The sequence below is a fragment of the Epinephelus lanceolatus genome, chromosome 18, assembly GCF_041903045.1.
Source record: "Epinephelus lanceolatus isolate andai-2023 chromosome 18, ASM4190304v1, whole genome shotgun sequence".
In the NCBI taxonomy this organism is placed as follows: Eukaryota; Metazoa; Chordata; class Actinopteri; order Perciformes; family Serranidae; genus Epinephelus; species Epinephelus lanceolatus.
In genome coordinates, this window is record NC_135751.1 from 29,519,254 (window position 1) to 29,536,132 (window position 16,879).

At 39.1% G+C, this 16,879-nt stretch overlaps 2 protein-coding genes across 4 annotated transcripts in view; both read right to left on the reverse strand.

The window, feature by feature from the left end:
* LOC144458638 (uncharacterized) overlaps positions 1-16,879 on the reverse strand; it is a 219,740-nt gene that overhangs the window by 33,454 nt on the left and 169,407 nt on the right. The gene's annotated exons all lie outside the window — the stretch shown is intronic.
* Positions 2,756-10,423, reverse strand: LOC144458642 (immunoglobulin heavy constant mu). Of its 3 annotated transcripts, none has more exons than XM_078161561.1 (7): positions 9,811-10,416; positions 6,527-6,817; positions 6,011-6,304; positions 5,585-5,881; positions 4,783-5,127; positions 4,293-4,447; positions 2,756-2,979 (listed from the first exon to the last, which is right to left on the reverse strand). In XM_078161561.1, exons 4-7 carry the CDS (start codon positions 5,622-5,624, stop codon positions 2,971-2,973), a joined length of 549 nt encoding a protein of 182 aa, XP_078017687.1. In that variant the 5' UTR covers positions 5,625-5,881; positions 6,011-6,304; positions 6,527-6,817; positions 9,811-10,416; the 3' UTR covers positions 2,756-2,970. The 3 variants fall into 3 exon arrangements, with proteins under 3 accessions (XP_078017687.1, XP_078017686.1, XP_078017685.1); XM_078161560.1 differs by lacking the exon at positions 2,756-2,979 and having other exon boundaries at positions 2,986-4,447; positions 9,811-9,936; positions 10,143-10,423; XM_078161559.1 differs by lacking the exon at positions 2,756-2,979 and having other exon boundaries at positions 2,986-4,447; positions 9,811-10,423.

Here is a 16,879-nt window from a genome sequence, read left to right on the forward strand (position 1 = left end):
GTTCTTTTGCAATGAGGGTTCCTTTAAATCAGCGGTATCAAACTCATTTTAGCTCATGGGCCCAATTTGATCTCAACTGGGCCAGACCAGTATAACCACTGCATAATAATAATCTATAAATAACAACCCCTTCAAATTTTTCCCCTGTACATTCTTAAACGTTCATCCCTTTACAAAACAAATGATGAACAGCCCACGATATTCTAAGAAAAATATGTGCAAATTCAACAGTATGTCTCAGTCTACCACTCACTTTGACTACATGTGCATTTCTTTCATAATTTTCCACTCCCACTAAAGTGGACAGTATTGAGGAAGCAGGTTAAGTCATCCCCTGCCTCACAAACCATTTACAATGTAAAGTTATGTCAGTGCCTCAGCAGCAGGGCTCCACCCATACTGTTTAAAGATAGAAGTCACATACAGAATCTTTTGTACTGACGCTGCCAGTTGATAATGTTTTGCACAATGTTCAGTATTGATGGACTGAGAGTCTCATCCTACTCTCTAATGTGCTATGTGTGAGCTCAGTCCTGCGTGTTCTTTAATGAAGCAATAGGAGAAGATATTCGGTCTCAGTTAATGTAGTTTATTAAGCAGTAAAGGAATAAAATTACAGAGCTCTGGGTCTCAACTTCACGTCCCTGACGAACAACAAAGGTGTGTCAGTTCACCAAGTCTGACCTCCTGTCCTTTCCCTGACCCAGTATATTTGAGCGTAACAGAGTGTCATTGTGCACGCAAGGCATTGTCCTCTTCTCATTGGCAGTTCCACTTCCTCCTTCACCACACCACGCCCCTGCCTCGTGTTAATCTGACTCCTTCCCGCTGGCGGTGGGGGCGTGGTTCGTGTTTTGAAAGACAAGAGAACAACACAACTCCCTACACGTGCTGTACCTTACTATCTGTATATCACTTTCTATTCTTTTTACCATATTTGAAACTAATTATCTAAGCATTGCGGTATGTGCTCCTCAGACTTCATGTCTCTTCCTCTCCTGTACTTCTCCACTTCTGCAAAGCAAACACATTCAGATCAGCTGAAATCATCTCAGTATTCTCATTGTTCACACATCTAAAACTTATATAGTGAAACACAACTTATAGTAAAACACATAACATCATTCTATTCCCAACAGTATCTTTAAATATGGCCACAGGAAATATTCATTGTTATTTCAGAGAGCTGTATTCTGGTCAGGGTGAAACGCCTCTTAGGCAGCATTTTACATCAAGTATCTACTCACTGTTTAAATTGCTCCTGAAACCTGACACTTCTTAGCCTTCACAAGTACATCAATATCAGGTGTGCAAAGTCATCTAGTGAGCCTCGGGCCGTATGTTCAACACCCCTGCTTTAAATGTGTCATTCTTGTTACTGTCCATAAACGCAGCTGCTTTTTCCCCCAGTACAGCTGTATCTTCATTCAGTTTGCTAAATTATACCCACAATTGTGAGCATGTAAAGCTGCCTTTAGTAACCGCCTAACATGTGCAACAAATCAGGGAGCAGCAAAAAACATAGGAGGTAAAATATACACTTTGAAGTCATCTGTGTTAGAATTAATTGAAGTGTTCAGATACTAAGAGCAGCACCAACAGGTATCCATATTTTGGTCAGCAGCACTCCTTCCTAATCTGCTGAGGGTGCTATAAATGCCCTTTGATAATGGGGAACTGCCACAGACTCTTCGTCTTCTTCTAATATCCAGCTCAGTCAGGCAGTGGCAGTGAGAGACACCTTCTAGACAAAACTAAAAGGAACTAGTTACAAGGCCACACTCGTCATCACACAAGATCTCAAAGGCTTACAGCTCCTGCTGTGTGCAACCATGATGCTCCAGATACTCAGAAGAACACTGATGTGAAACTACCTATCTCTATAATCATCATGAACTTACAACCATACAGCAAAGAAACAACAGGATACACAAATATACTTGTACTGTGTCTGGTATTTTCTGCACTCTGCACGTCCTATGTTGCTGTCCTGTTGTTTGATGAGTTTATAAAATCCTGTGTATTTGATTACTCTGTTCATTTGTCCTGCCTCCTCGTGGTATTTCATCGATTTCTTGTGCTGTCTCTGTCCGTGAGGACGTGTCTGCTTTATGCATGCTCGCCGCTTCACGCCTGGGTACAGGCCGACATGCAAATATGTGCAGTGAAAGATGGGTCTCTTGTTTCGAGGAAGTTTATTTGTAGCTCTGACGGTTTCCACAAAGTTTCACTAGTACAGGTGTGGTCCCAGAGGTGCAGAGAGAGGGGGAAGTGACTCTCTAAAGATGATATGTTTAGAAACACCAGGAAACTGAAAAACCTTCAGAGCTTAACTGATAACAGAAGTTTGTGGTGTGTTGTCTTGCTGCGGTGTTATTACAGATGTTCTTAGATCCCTGTTGTGACTCTCAGTGACAACAAAATCCTCAAAAGCTTTCTATCACTCATAGTCATACTCCCTTTAATTTAATTATGCAGCTATGTAATTCTTATTTATGATAAATAAATGAAAGCAAATTAAATCAACAAAGTCACTGAATATTAAAAGTAAAGTTTATATTTAATCTACCAAATGCAAAACCAGATACAGAATATATCTATTTCTACTACTGTGCAATTGAATTATGTGTAAATGAAAAGTTAATACTAAACACAAACACATTTCAGTGACATTAAGTGTTTAAGAAAAGTGATCAATAATTTCTGTAATCATAACAGCAGGAACCAACGCAGAAAGATGTTTAAGATTTGCAATTGTATTTTTATTTTTATCCAGGTTACAGAGAAATACATTGATATAACACAGTTAATCATAGTTAATCATTACATATAACGACCATTTAATTCAGCAACTTTATGTTAGATTATTGATTTTGTACATGTTTTCAAAACTCAAAACTCCTTTATATTAAAAAAAAAAGTGAATGAAGACCTGCAGTCATCTGTGCTGTACATCCATCTCATCCTTTATCACTTTATCTGCAAAAACAAAAAAATAAATAGTGTTAAATAGTGGTAAGGTTTGATTGGTCACTTCAGAGTACTACTAGATAGTTGTGGCCAACTGGTTTTCTATAACAGTTATATTAACTGATGGATTGGATAAACATTTAATTTAATTACAATTTTTGACAACTTGCATAAAAAAGGTTTATCCTCATACACCAGGACATGACTGGCTACCTGTGATTCATTACTCTAAGGTGGCATCTCTAATGTGTTTGATTCAATAAACTGGTATATGTCAGTATGTGTCGTGGAGCATTGAATACACACAAATCAGAATATTTTATGTGCTGGCTGCAAGCAGCAATCACCAGGGCAGAAAATGCAATGCAGAAGTAGACCCCCATGTTAAAATGCCAAACTTTATAGCAGAAACAAACATGTATACAGCCTGGCACAAAAAACAGTTTCGGTGTAAACAGATAATTTCACCCTTCATGACAACTGCACGGGAGCTGAATTTCTATATAACTCACCCGTTATGATTTTATTAAGGCTTAAGATAAGAGAAGATGCCGTCAGTCAATACCAAGGCAGCAACGTTAGTTAGGTAATGTAACCATGGCGTAACCCCAGATTCAAAGATGGTGTAGTCATAAGTGTTGCTAATTCAGTGTGTTTTCAGTTTAGGAAAGTTCAATGCAACATTTTGGTTGCCTAAAAAAGTCTTCTTCAGCATTCTGGTATTTTGTTTTAATAGTTTTAAGCCTGTTTTTCACCAGTGATCATTAGCATTAGCATTATCACAGTTAAACAGAGACTGTAAGGGCAACATGCTAACCAAGCTAGCAGCTAGAGTAAGGACAAGGCTATCTCCACTCTTTCATCCAAATATGAAACTAAGATCAAAGAACATCTAAGACACCGACCACCAAAATGTCAAACTCAAGGCTTTAAAACAGGACTCCACAAACCAATGGGTGATGTCATGGTGGCTACGTCCATTATTTTACACAGCCAGATAGAGAAATTCAACAGCCATAAAGACTGATCTGGGGCCAATTAACTTTTCAGACCTGATAATCAAGTACATGTTTGATTTTTTTGTCCCTTTTGTCTAATTATATTAAGCTAAATGGATGCATTCACTTGGTTTACAATGGTCTCCTTTTTCAGGACCATCATCATGACTTTCACATTAGTATCTCTCTTGTCTTTTCTTCCCCTGCACATTCTTGTCTGTGAAGATGAGTTGGCTTTATTTCATAACTTGAATCCAGCATTATATCTTACACAGTCTTTAGTCCTCAGTACATATGAAATGCAGAGAAAGCCTGCATGTTTACCTTGACCAGGCTGATTATGGTGCTATAGAGGAGAGAGCATATGAAGAGGAATATGAAGGAAGAGGTTGTGGACCAAAGGCTGCTGTACTCATCCTCCTCAACGGCACCGTCAGTGCAGCTCAGAGCAAAATCCAGGTTTGACTTTGGATTAAAATCTAAGAAGAGGAAGGTATAGGTGGTTAGATGAGCAGTGGACCAGTGCAGTACTATGTGAGGTATCACTTAAAACTTGTTTCAATGTATTGAAGTCATTCATTCAACAACAGTGTCTCCATGCAACATTTATTAGAAACAGTCAGCACACTTCTCAAGCTGTTCGACAGTGTGACAAAGACAGATTGAAACACAACATTATGACAAACCAAAGTAAACTGACATGTTGACTGTGAATTGTACAATCACAAAGACAGGCTCTCATGGCAGAGAGCACACACAGAGACAGACATGAGCACAGAGTGCCACATTTAAAGCTGAGTCTGCTATTTCTTACATTCAACGGAGTTACTCAGGGCGTAAGACATGTCTCGGGATTTCATTGACTTGTTCCCACCAGCTGGCCAGACGTTGCAGGAGAACTTGGTTGTGTTCCACTTGTCCTTGGTGGTGATGTAAATACTTGTAACTAAGTATCCATTTTGGATCTTCTGTGGGGGGAAGTTAATGCCATCGCTATAGGTGCCGGTGTTTTGTCCAGCATCTTCTCTCCAGGCGATGTAGTAATCCTGCTGCGCACGACTGGAGACCAGACACACCAGAGTGACCTCTGACCCCTGAGCTGGTTTGTCGATGTCCTCCCATGGGAGAATGTGGACTGTCACTTTTGGATCATTCCCATCTGTAAAAGATTTGGTTTACTAAGGAGGTTCATACATAAACTTTACATTTGCTTTAAATACAGTAGATTATGACATGGGACATAAGGATGTGGTCTAAACACTGGTGCAATCATGCTGATAGGGGTTAGGGTCAGCCTACCTTTCTGTGCTGCACAGACTGTTGAGATTACTATATGCACATTTAACATTACAAAGCTTTCAGTGAACATTAATTTTGTTTAAAACACTTCCGAACATCACTCTTAAGCCTGACCTCCATCCTGCCTGTAACTATGTGTGATGTCTGATTGAACGTTATCTGTAGCAGATAACAGCAGCATTTTTGCTCTATAGCTCTGTGCAGATATTCCAAGAAAGTCCTGTCCAAAAAATGTAAACCTGAATTTACATTCATCCCCAGAAAGTTAGCTGCCTCCTCAGACTCTCAGAGTACTTTTCTATCACTCAGCAGCATACCTCCTTTCTGGATGGTCAGTTCCTGAATAACTGGTGTCATATTGTCTCTTATGGCAGAACAGCGCACTTTGTTGATACTCTGCCAATCAGTGTGAGCACGAGTTATCGTGCTGATTTTCTTGATTCCAGGTTTTGTTTCAATGTTGTCGGTCACATTTTGTCCATCGACTTGCCAGATGATCTGAAAGTCATTTATAACGCTCTGGTCCAGTCCAGTAATGACACACTCAAACTTTGCCTGGTTGTTGCTGAATATTTCTTTGGGACTTGATTGGGTCAGTGTCACTGTGATAGGAACTACATAAACGAGAGCAACAGAGAAAACCAGTTTAGTACAGCAGTAAAAACTATGTTTGAGCATACTGTGACAATTAACTCTGACTTACAGTACAACACTGTTATGTACTGATTGCAGTAGCACTTTACCTTTAGAGGCCTTTTTTTGTATATGTTGTTCCTTGGTTCGTCACCTCGCATGTGTAAACAGCTTTACTGTCCCACTCTGAGTTCGTGACCTTTAGGATACTGACAGCTGTATATACGTCTCCATTGATTTGGAGGGGGGGCAGTTAGTGAAGCCAGTAACAGAGTTAGCATTCTTTTTCCATTTGACTGACAATTGATTTGAGGGAAGATCCTCAATCGTACACACCAGGGTCTGAGTGTCTCCTGCTGGCACTGCTACCAAAGTTACCTTAGGAGGTGGTGGAGGAGGAGGCTCTAATCATGTGGAAGAAAAAGACACAAGTAAAGATTTTAATTGACATCAGTCATTAATTATTCATTTTAGTATTTTGAATGTAAAATACAGGACAGATGAAGGTAAACATTAGAAACAGAAATGATTACTGAACATTTTCAGATAAAAACCAGATTAAGAAGGTGATGCATGTGGGCTCATGAACGTAAGCAAGCCATAGTAATAACTTAAAAATCACTTACTTTGCAATGTCACGTTTTTGGAGCCTCCAGGGTGAGTCACTGAGCAACTAAAACTCCTCCTTGAATCCCAGTCAGACTTTGACACATCTAGCACACTGACTCCTGTATATTTGTTGTCTTTCATAACCATAGGATATTGTTTAAAAGTCTGCGTGTTCCCGCTGGCATCGGTCCACTGGAAAGTGAGATTCTTTGGGAAGAAGTCTTGTGCAATACAGCCAACAGTGACTGTACCTGCAGTCCCAGAGTTACACTGAACCAAAGGAAACAGAGCCGGGGCCGCAGCTGTTTCTGTGAAAGAGTTTTACAAGTGTCAAAACATGTAAATACCAATACAGGCCAATGAAAGAACACAGGTGATCAACAGCCTGTCTAAAAATGAATCATAAATATAGTGCATTGACTGATGGAACTGAAGACAGAGACACCTGCCCAAAAGATCATTTTAATGAATAAATACGTTGTTATTATTATTATTATCACTGATAAACAGTTTAAATCTGAGTTTATACAACAGCAAAACCACACTGTTGTGTCAAAAAGAATTAGTCAGTTTAAAACCTTTTTTGCCGTGTCGGGCATTGACCTTGTGGAGTTTTTTTCATTTCAAATGAAAAACAATAGGTCGGTACAGTTCATTTCAAAGTGTCAGTTTAAAATATAAATACAAAGTCATATGAATTATAACAGCTAATCAATTGTCTGACAATATGACATAAAAATCATAAAAATAAATACAATATATTGATATACATACAGTACAGGCCAAAAGTTTGGACACACCTTCTCATTCAATGCGTTTTCTTTATTTTCATGACTATTTACATTGTAGATTCTCACTGAAGGCATCAAAACTATGAATGAACACATGTGGAGTTATGTACTTAACAAAAAAAGGTGAAATAACTGAAAACATGTTTTATATTCTAGTTTCTTCAAAATAGCCACCCTTTGCTCTGATTACTGCTTTGCACACTCTTGGCATTCTCTCCATGAGCTTCAAGAGGTAGTCACCTGAAAAGGTTTCCACTTCACAGGTGTGCCTTATCAGGGTTAATTAGTGGAATTTCTTGCTTTATCAATGGGGTTGGGACCATCAGTTGTGTTGTGCAGAAGTCAGGTTAATACACAGCCGACAGCCCTATTGGACAACTGTTAAAATTCATATTATGGCAAGAACCAATCAGCTAACTAAAGAAAAACGAGTGGCCATCATTACTTTAAGAAATGAAGGTCAGTCAGTCCAGAAAATTGCAAAAACTTTAAATGTGTCCCCAAGTGGAGTCGCAAAAACCATCAAGCGCTACAACGAAACTGGCACACATGAGGACCGACCCAGGAAAGGAAGACCAAGAGTCACCTCTGCTTCTGAGGATAAGTTCATCCGAGTCACCAGCCTCAGAAATCGCAAGTTAACAGCAGCTCAGATCAGAGACCAGATGAATGCCACACAGAGTTCTAGCAGCAGACCCATCTCTAGAACAACTGTTAAGAGGAGACTGCGCCAATCAGGCCTTCATGGTCAAATAGCTGCTAGGAAACCACTGCTAAGGAGAGGCAACAAGCAGAAGAGATTTGTTTGGGCCAAGAAACACAAGGAATGGACATTAGACTAGTGGAAATCTGTGCTTTGGTCTGATGAGTCCAAATTTGAGATCTTTGGTTCCAACCACCGTGTCTTTGTGAGACGCAGAAAAGGTGAACGGATGGATTCCACATGTCTGGTTCCCACTGTGAAGCATGGAGGAGGAGGTGTGATGGTGTGGGGGTGTTTTGCTGGTGACACTGTTGGGGATTTATTCAAAATTGAAGGCACACTGAACCAGCATGGCTACCACAGCATCCTGCAGCGACATGCCATCCCATCCGGTTTGCGTTTAGTTGGACGATCATTTATTTTTCAACAGGACAATGACCCCAAACACACCTCCAGGCTGTGTAAGGGCTATTTGACCAAGAAGGAGAGTGATGGAGTGCTGCGGCAGATGACCTGGCCTCCACAGTCACCGGACCTGAACCCAATCGAGATGGTTTGGGGTGAGCTGGACCGCAGAGTGAAGGCAAAGGGGCCAACAAGTGCTAAACACCTCTGGGAACTCCTTCAAGACTGTTGGAAAACCATTTCAGGTGACTACCTCTTGAAGCTCATGGAGAGAATGCCAAGAGTGTGCAAAGCAGTAATCAGAGCAAAGGGTGGCTATTTTGAAGAAACTAGAATATAAAACATGTTTTCAGTTATTTCACCTTTTTTTGTTAAGTACATAACTCCACATGTGTTCATTCATAGTTTTGATGCCTTCAGTGAGAATCTACAATGTAAATAGTCATGAAAATAAAGAAAACGCATTGAATGAGAAGGTGTGTCCAAACTTTTGGCCTGTACTGTATATAAAATATAAATACATATATACTATGCGATGTAACCATAAATTGTGAACTAATTCAATAAATATAATCTTGATACTTTCTTTAAATGCCCTGCTCATTTATTTAATGTCAAACACTTTGGTCTAATATATGATGAATAAAAATAATTAATTAATTTTTCCAAAAAACATTTTTTTGTTATCTTCATAGCCACCTGTAACTCTTAAATCAGGGTGATTGTAAATATAAAATGCTACTAGTTGTTGTTTGAACATTTCACAAACTGAAATCCTAAATTGTTCTTACGTTCCTGGTTTATCTCAACAATCTTTTTAAATTATGTATTTAGTATTAACTAATAAAGGAATAAATAATGACATATAATCCATATTCTAACAATGTTAACATAACGGATATCATCAAGTTAATACACGAACAACTTTGACTTTGACACAAGATAAACGTATGTACTTGATTATGTCTTTCTTCAGTGTTTAGATATTTAAACACACACACACACGCACGCACACACACACACACACACACACTGACCTGGTATTAATCTCACAAATTAAATATATGTTTAGCTTTACGCTAACTTCTTATTAAAACAAATCCAGGTACGGCATGGTTCATAATTAATATCCACGATAATCATTCATCAGCAACAATTATAATCGAGCTGAATAAATTCTAAGAACATCTCAAACCTGCATTTAGTGTTGATGCCAAAGAAAATGTTTTCAAAGCTTTCTAAGAAACAGCTGCGTTACAAACATCTGTCTGCTCTGTTTCACATCAGTATAAACCTAAATAAGGCCATTAGATAAACTTCTCTACCATCAAGAAACACACTAAAAACACACAAAAAAGACAAAAAGATTTCGTAATAAAAATTAAGTTTAAATGTGACTTACGTGAAGATACTGTGACATCAGTCCCCCGGCCCCAGTAGTCCAAAGCATCACAGTGCTACATCTCCATTCAGTGCCTAAACAAAAACCTCATGTACCGGAAAAGTGCCCGAAAACGTCGTTATGTGACTGAAATAAACATAAATCCTGGTCAGTATTATACCCTGGTGTCATCCTATGATCATGTGTTTTGTGCTGATTCTTAATCAGTTCTTAAAATGAAGATTTACTGGAAGATAACATTTACATCTGCGCACTAACTGTGACTTTAAACGATTGATTAACTAACTTTTAACGACTAATCTGCTCATTAAAAATGATAAACACAGTGTTACCTCGTATTCCAATGAGAAATATTTCATCCTGTCCCTTTTCTCTGTCACAAGAATGGGAGAGTGTTGCAGATTTGCTGTTAGGTTTTTGTATGGTTCTATATCTGGGTGCCCACCCCATCACTGTGATAAACCCTCATACAAAAACCTGACACTGTTTCCTGCACTCGAGGAACAGGGACCTGTACTGTCAGCAGTGGGTAAGAATATCACAAAACTTCTATTCTAATTAACAAAGCCATATTAAATGTTAGCATTTTGCATTGTACATGTTTTAATCAGTTTACTGGGATTTCTTTTAAATTCAGTGTTGTTTTTTCCTGTCATTGTCATTAATGTACCGTGACATGGCTTATGGTCACATTTGAATCTGAAAAACTTAACTTAAAAATGACTCCAAGGTCATCTTTTCAACATTAAAAAACAACTTTTAATATATTGATGTAACATCAACCCACTGTATTGTGGTCAACAGCATCCTTTATCCAGACTGTGATGTTGGATACAGTGCTCGGAAACTGTAGCAACATAGTCTGCTTTAAAAATCATATTTTATTTAATAAGTAAAATACTATTTTCTATTAAAAAATATTAAAACAAAATAAGAAATAAAGGAGCTTTCAAACTCACAGCTTGTTAAGGGACTTGAAGAACACTGAACAAAATGCATTCAGAAGAAAATAAATGTGAGATTATATAATTGGTAAAATTTTTAAATGCTGTTGTAAATTTGTAGAATAAAAATTGAAACATCAAAGCAATTGAGAATGTTTAAATTTGATTAGAGCTGCATTTCATTTGGTCTTTTTGGCGGATATCAGTAGATGAGAGGGTAATAAAACAAAATAAAGATTATTCTTCTGTAATTGGTTTTAAAGATGAGGAGAAGGTCAGCCTGATGTGTGTAAACTCCACTCTTTGTTGCTGTTTTAGACAAGTTGTGAATGAAGCATCCTGCAGGGGAACGCTTAGGATAGACATGAATTAGGGGTCTGTTTGAAAACATCTTGCATGGGGTGGTTTTACAGCACTTTCTATTAGTGACTGTCGCAGTGGCATTTTCAGTGGTTTGTGTACAGCTCTGTGGCTTCCTGTGTCACTGTGGCCTTCGAGCACAATAATAAACAGCAGAATCTTCAGCTGTCAAGCTGTTCATCTGCAGATACACCTGGTCCACGTTGTTGTCTCTGGAAATGGTGAAGCAATTCTTGACTGACGTGGAATAAGCTGGCTTGTAAACTATACCAGTTGTTTAGTCACGAAGGTGTATCTCACACAAAGAGAAGGTGGAACTGGAATTTCTGACAAAATTTCTGATTGTCAGTGAAAACAAACTTTTCTGTAGTTTGACTATTTAACATCACCATGAAGTTGGCTCAAGACTATAATGTAGTCAGTCACAAGTGCAGTTATGCTTCACATAAGAACTGCATTTTTTGTTTGTTTGTTTTAATAACAATTTTATGGAAGATTAAAAAGAAGAGATTTATTTAAGAACCATTAAAGTCTGTTTCTCTCTGTACTGTAACAGTGAGCTGGTGTTGAAATCATTAGTGGTCTGAGGGCTCCTCCTCTGGTGGCTTCATGTTACAAGTGTTCAGGCACTGAGGGGTTTTTGTTCAGGTCTACTGATGCTTTGTGTCACTGTGGCTCTCTGGCACAGTAATACACAGCAGTGTCTTCAGGCTGTACATTCTGTCCGTTTAGAGTCACTGTGTTGCTGGAAGAGTCTAAGCTGATACTGAACTTGTTCTTCAGTGAATCTTTGTAGTATGTGCCGTGTCCAACATGTGCACTTGCAATCCACTCCAGTCCTTTCCCTGCAGGCTGTCTGATCCAGTGTGTACGAGAGCTGCTGAGAGAATAAGAGACCTGACAGGTGATGGTCAGACGTTGACCTGGCTGCACAGTCACAGAGGCTGGCTGTGTCAACTGTTCACACTTCACACCTGTGGAGGAAAACATGTTGAATATTGAATGAGTGTAATAAGAGTGAACAGTCAGTGTGCTGTGATCATACTGTCAGTGTCTCTGCCTCAGTAAGACTCACAGGATCCAGCAGCCAGCAGCAGCAGCAGAGCTACAGAGAACATGGTTGGTATTGAAGGTGATCTGATGGGAGCTTCTCTTCTTCTGCTGCAGCTGACAGCATGATATCAAGTCTTTATAGCAGACTGTGAGGAAGTTCACTTTGCATAGAGAAGGACACTGACAGGCTATAAAAGAAGGATGGACTCTGCTGTTTTCAGTAGCCAAAGCTGTGAGCTGTGTTGTGAATCTTTATTTTGACATTTAAAGAAAAATGATCTATTAAATTAATAACTTAAAGCCTAATGTTTTTATTCTTCATGAAATTATGAACAATTCAGAGTGACAGTTACACTTAGGTGAAAGGAATACTTAATGTTCCCAGTCTCAACTACATATTGGAGAACACCAGAGCTGCAATAAAAATTGTCTGAATGAGGAGGTTTTATTGAGACTGTGTTTCTCTGAGTGTGTTGAAGATGTTGAAATGAAGCTCAGCGTAAGTTCAATCAGGAAGACCGTCCGGTGCTCATTCATACACAATTCTCCCTCTCCTACTCCCACTGCTTCCTCCAATCAGCTGCCTCTGGGCGTTCACTCCTCTAGCTGTCCTATCGTAATTAGCCACGACTTCCATCAGCCAATCAGGTTGTCACTACGAGATTTTAAATCTTCTCTCCTCTGCCTCTTTCAGCTGTCATTCTAGACAGAATCACCACCCCTCCTCCACCCCGTTCACCTCCAGCCGTCGTATCCAAGGTCAAAGACAAGCCTGAAGACTCATACCTCTACTCATCTAGATCATCAGCACCCATCCATCTAATCCTCATCTCTTCTTCACTTCCTCTACCAGCACCAGCATCTAGACCCCGGGGGGGGTTCCCTAATTGGCTACAGATCCATCACCCTCCTTATAGCTCACCCTCTCGAAGGGGTCTAATCGCCAAAGACTTCTCACATTTTCACATTTTCATTCTCATGTGCACTTGTCATTGAAAATTTTCTTGTCCAAAACTAAAAACGAGTCTCTCCTGATTGAACTGAAGCTGATTCTGTGAAAGTGAAAAGCAGAACGCCTAGTATTGACTTAGTTTGACATGTTGAGTTTTTGTACAGCTCTGTGGCTTCCTGTGTCACTGTGGCTCTCGAGCACAATAATAAACAGCAGAATCTTCAGCCGTCAAGCTGTTCATCTGCAGATACACCTGGTCCATGTTGTTGTCTCTGGAAATGGTGAAGCGATTCTTGACTGACGAGGAATAATATTTATTGCTTCCACTCGGAGCAGAAATGTGGGCAACCCACTCCAGTCCTTTTCCTTCAGCTTGTCTGATCCAGGAGATATAAGCATCATCATCTGATATTCCTGCATATGTACAGGTCAGTTTGTGGGATTCTCCAGGGCGCTTTACCACTGGTTCAGACTCAGTCAGAGTCTGACTGCAAACACCTGGAGAGAAAAGTAGTGTTATCATCACAGAGCTGAAATATGAACCTTTTCAAAGAACAGGAGGAGTGCAGAAGTATGTATTCACCAGAAATCCATGATAGCATCAGAAACATTATACATGTAGCTGAAGTCATGGTGGAAATGTGTTGTATGTCTGGTCAGTGGTTTGGTCTCTCTTCTTCAGTCTGCAGTGAGATAAATAAAGATGGAGGAGATGAAGATTTGCATGGACTCCTCCTCAAAGTGCTTTTTTATTTTGACATCATTAGTGGCTGAACAAGACACAAAGACAGAGCTCACTGAGAACAGAACTCTTAATAATTTCTTCACATGCAGTTAATTTGGGGTGAGTTGTGGAACAGTCAGTGATCATTTCTGACTTGTGGTTTTACATATAACACAGACTGATCAGTGAGTAAAAAACACAACCATGAGTATTAGAGATAAACCAGCCTTTGTGTCCATGTGTCTGATACAATCTCACAGAAGTGGATGGACTCAAAGAGAAAATATATAAAACTGTTTGATATTCTGATGTTAAAAAGAGCTCTGAAAAGACTCTGACATGGTGAGACTTGTTCAGCCTTTATACTAAATATTTTGCCAGTACACTAATTACAGACAGGCGTTGTTGGTTTTTCATCAGGTTTAATGTATCTACCAGAAGCTGCTATAACATCATATGTCGTCTGGTGTCTGTAGGGATGAATGTATCCATGTAAAGGGATCACAGTGTTGCAAAGCTGCAGAAAAATAGTCATATAACTGTTGGAAATCATTGATATGTCTGGCAGTTGCATGTCATCACCACTAGACTACACTAAACAATGGGACATTTTCCACCATCCATTTTCTAGTTGAAACTTGGCATGTTTCTGTGACATGCAGTTTAAATTTGCAGCAACATTACTGATGTGTGCTGACTGTACTCAAGTACAACCTGTAGGTCTGTTGTTCTTCTTACCTTCTCAGAGAGAAGATGTGAATGTTTATTGTCAACCTTCACTGTGCCAGTGATTCATTACCAACAATAATCCAACAAACACTGGTGTAAGACAAAGAAGGAATATGCTGAAAATGTGAGTATTTAAACTGAGGAAGATATAGCTGCTATTAGATTTATTTAAGAACCATTTATACAAGCTAAAGCCTGCTTCACTTTTTACTGTCACAATAAACAACAGTGAGCTGGTGTTGAAATCATTAGTGGTCTGAGGGCTCCTCCTCTGGTGGCTTCATGTTACAAGTGTTCAGGCAGTGAGGGGTTTTTGTTCAGGTCAACTGATGCTTTGTGTTTCTCTACCTCGAGGTACTGAGTGCTGCTGGGCACATCTTCAGTCATGATGAAACGGCTTTGAAAGGAGCTGCCATAGCTAGCAGAGTTTGAACCTGTGTTCATCCACCCAATCCACTCCAGAGCATTCCCTGGCCTCTGTCGTATCCAGTGCAGATACTTGCTTGTCATGCTATAACCAGAAATGATACATGACATCTTCACTGTCTCTCCAGGTCTTTTCACCTCAGAGGAAGACTGGTCCAGTTTGATCTCACTCCAAACTCCTGTAAGTAAAGACATTGTGATCATCATCACATTTATATATCACAGATTACATATTTTTAAATGTCTTTAGTGAGTTAAAGCAGAAATTCTTCTCACCATGAAAAGTAACTATGAAGAATAAACTCCAGCAAATCATATTTTCCATTCTGTGATAAACACTGTAATCCAGTGCTTTGTGATCTGAATCTTTTGAGGGTTTATAAAGTGTCCCAGTTGTTGTGTCATAAATGATCTGAGAGCTGTTAATGATGTGATTATAAGGAAGGAAGTGTTTGCATGGACCTCCCTCTGCAGGTGTGAAAAGACAACATGGAAAGCAGATGTACTTTCACATCAGTAGAGATTTCAACAAGAGCAGGGGGAAATGTCAAAACACCAAATACCTGGTAACTGCTTGTATTGTAAATTACAGTAGTTAGATGCTAAAGAGACAGACAAGATGTCATTTTCTAACAGTATATTCAACTGAGGAACATTTTTAATGTACGATTGTTTCAGTGGAAATCAAAATGTTTATTTTCTGGAATTGAAAATTGGGGGCGGCAGTAGCTCAGTCCAAAGGGGCTTGGGTTGGGAACCGGAGGGTCGCCTGTTCGAGTCCCCATCCGGCTCCAAATATGGAGCGGGACTGGTGGCACTGGGCACTGCCGAGGTGCCCTTGAGCAAGTCACCGAACCCCCCAACCGCTCGGGGCTCGGTGCATGTATAGGTAATGTTTGTGCATGTATGTGTCTTTCACACCTGTGTGTTTATGACGAAAAGATTAAAAACATTGAATTTCCCCTCAGGGGGGATTAATAAAAGTATAAAAAAAACCAACAAATCACCTCTGCTTTACACAGTGATGTAACTTTATTACACACTGAACAGTAACATTTAGAAAATGTCCCTGCCTTTACATCAATTAAACAACTGTTAACTTTCTTTAAGCCTACTGTAAACTATCAGTGTCTAAATGTGTTGCATTAACATGCATTTACTACATACAGCACTTATTGATCCAATAATTTACATACTTACTGTACTTAATTTTATGAAATTAACTGCAACATTGTTTTTTATTATCACATACTTTGACTCACTTCAGGTTCCACATAACTTTATTGTGTCTTCATTTGTAGAAAGTATTTGCAGTAGTTTCATTTCAGCCACCAGATTATTGTGCTGTCTTTGGCCATTTTATGAACGAGTGATGTTCATTGTGTGTGTTAAGGTTTTTTTTTATATTTAATGATTTGTGATAGTATTTCTCAAGAACACTTTTCTTAATTTGTACAGTGCAGGTTATTATTATTATTATTATTATTATTTATTTATGACATATTTATTATATAAAACATAAAGTATAAAACATTAACATTATACAGAAAATACAGCATTACATTTTAAAGGAATACTAAAAAAATACTTAATGCTTAGGCTCTAACAGCCTGAAAGAAGAAGTGCACTGTAGGTTTTTGTACAGCTGCTCAACCAACTCCAGTCACTGTGGCGATCGAGCACAATAATAAACAGCAGAATCTTCAGTCTTCAGACTGTTCATCTGCAGATACACCTGCTTTCTGCTGTTGTCTCTGGAGATGGTGAACCGGCCTTGAACTGACTGAGAGTAATAGATGTAACTACTATCATAAATAGCGGCAACCCACTCCAGTCCTTTTCCAGGAGCCTGTCTGACCCAGGCCATGTAGTGGTTATCAA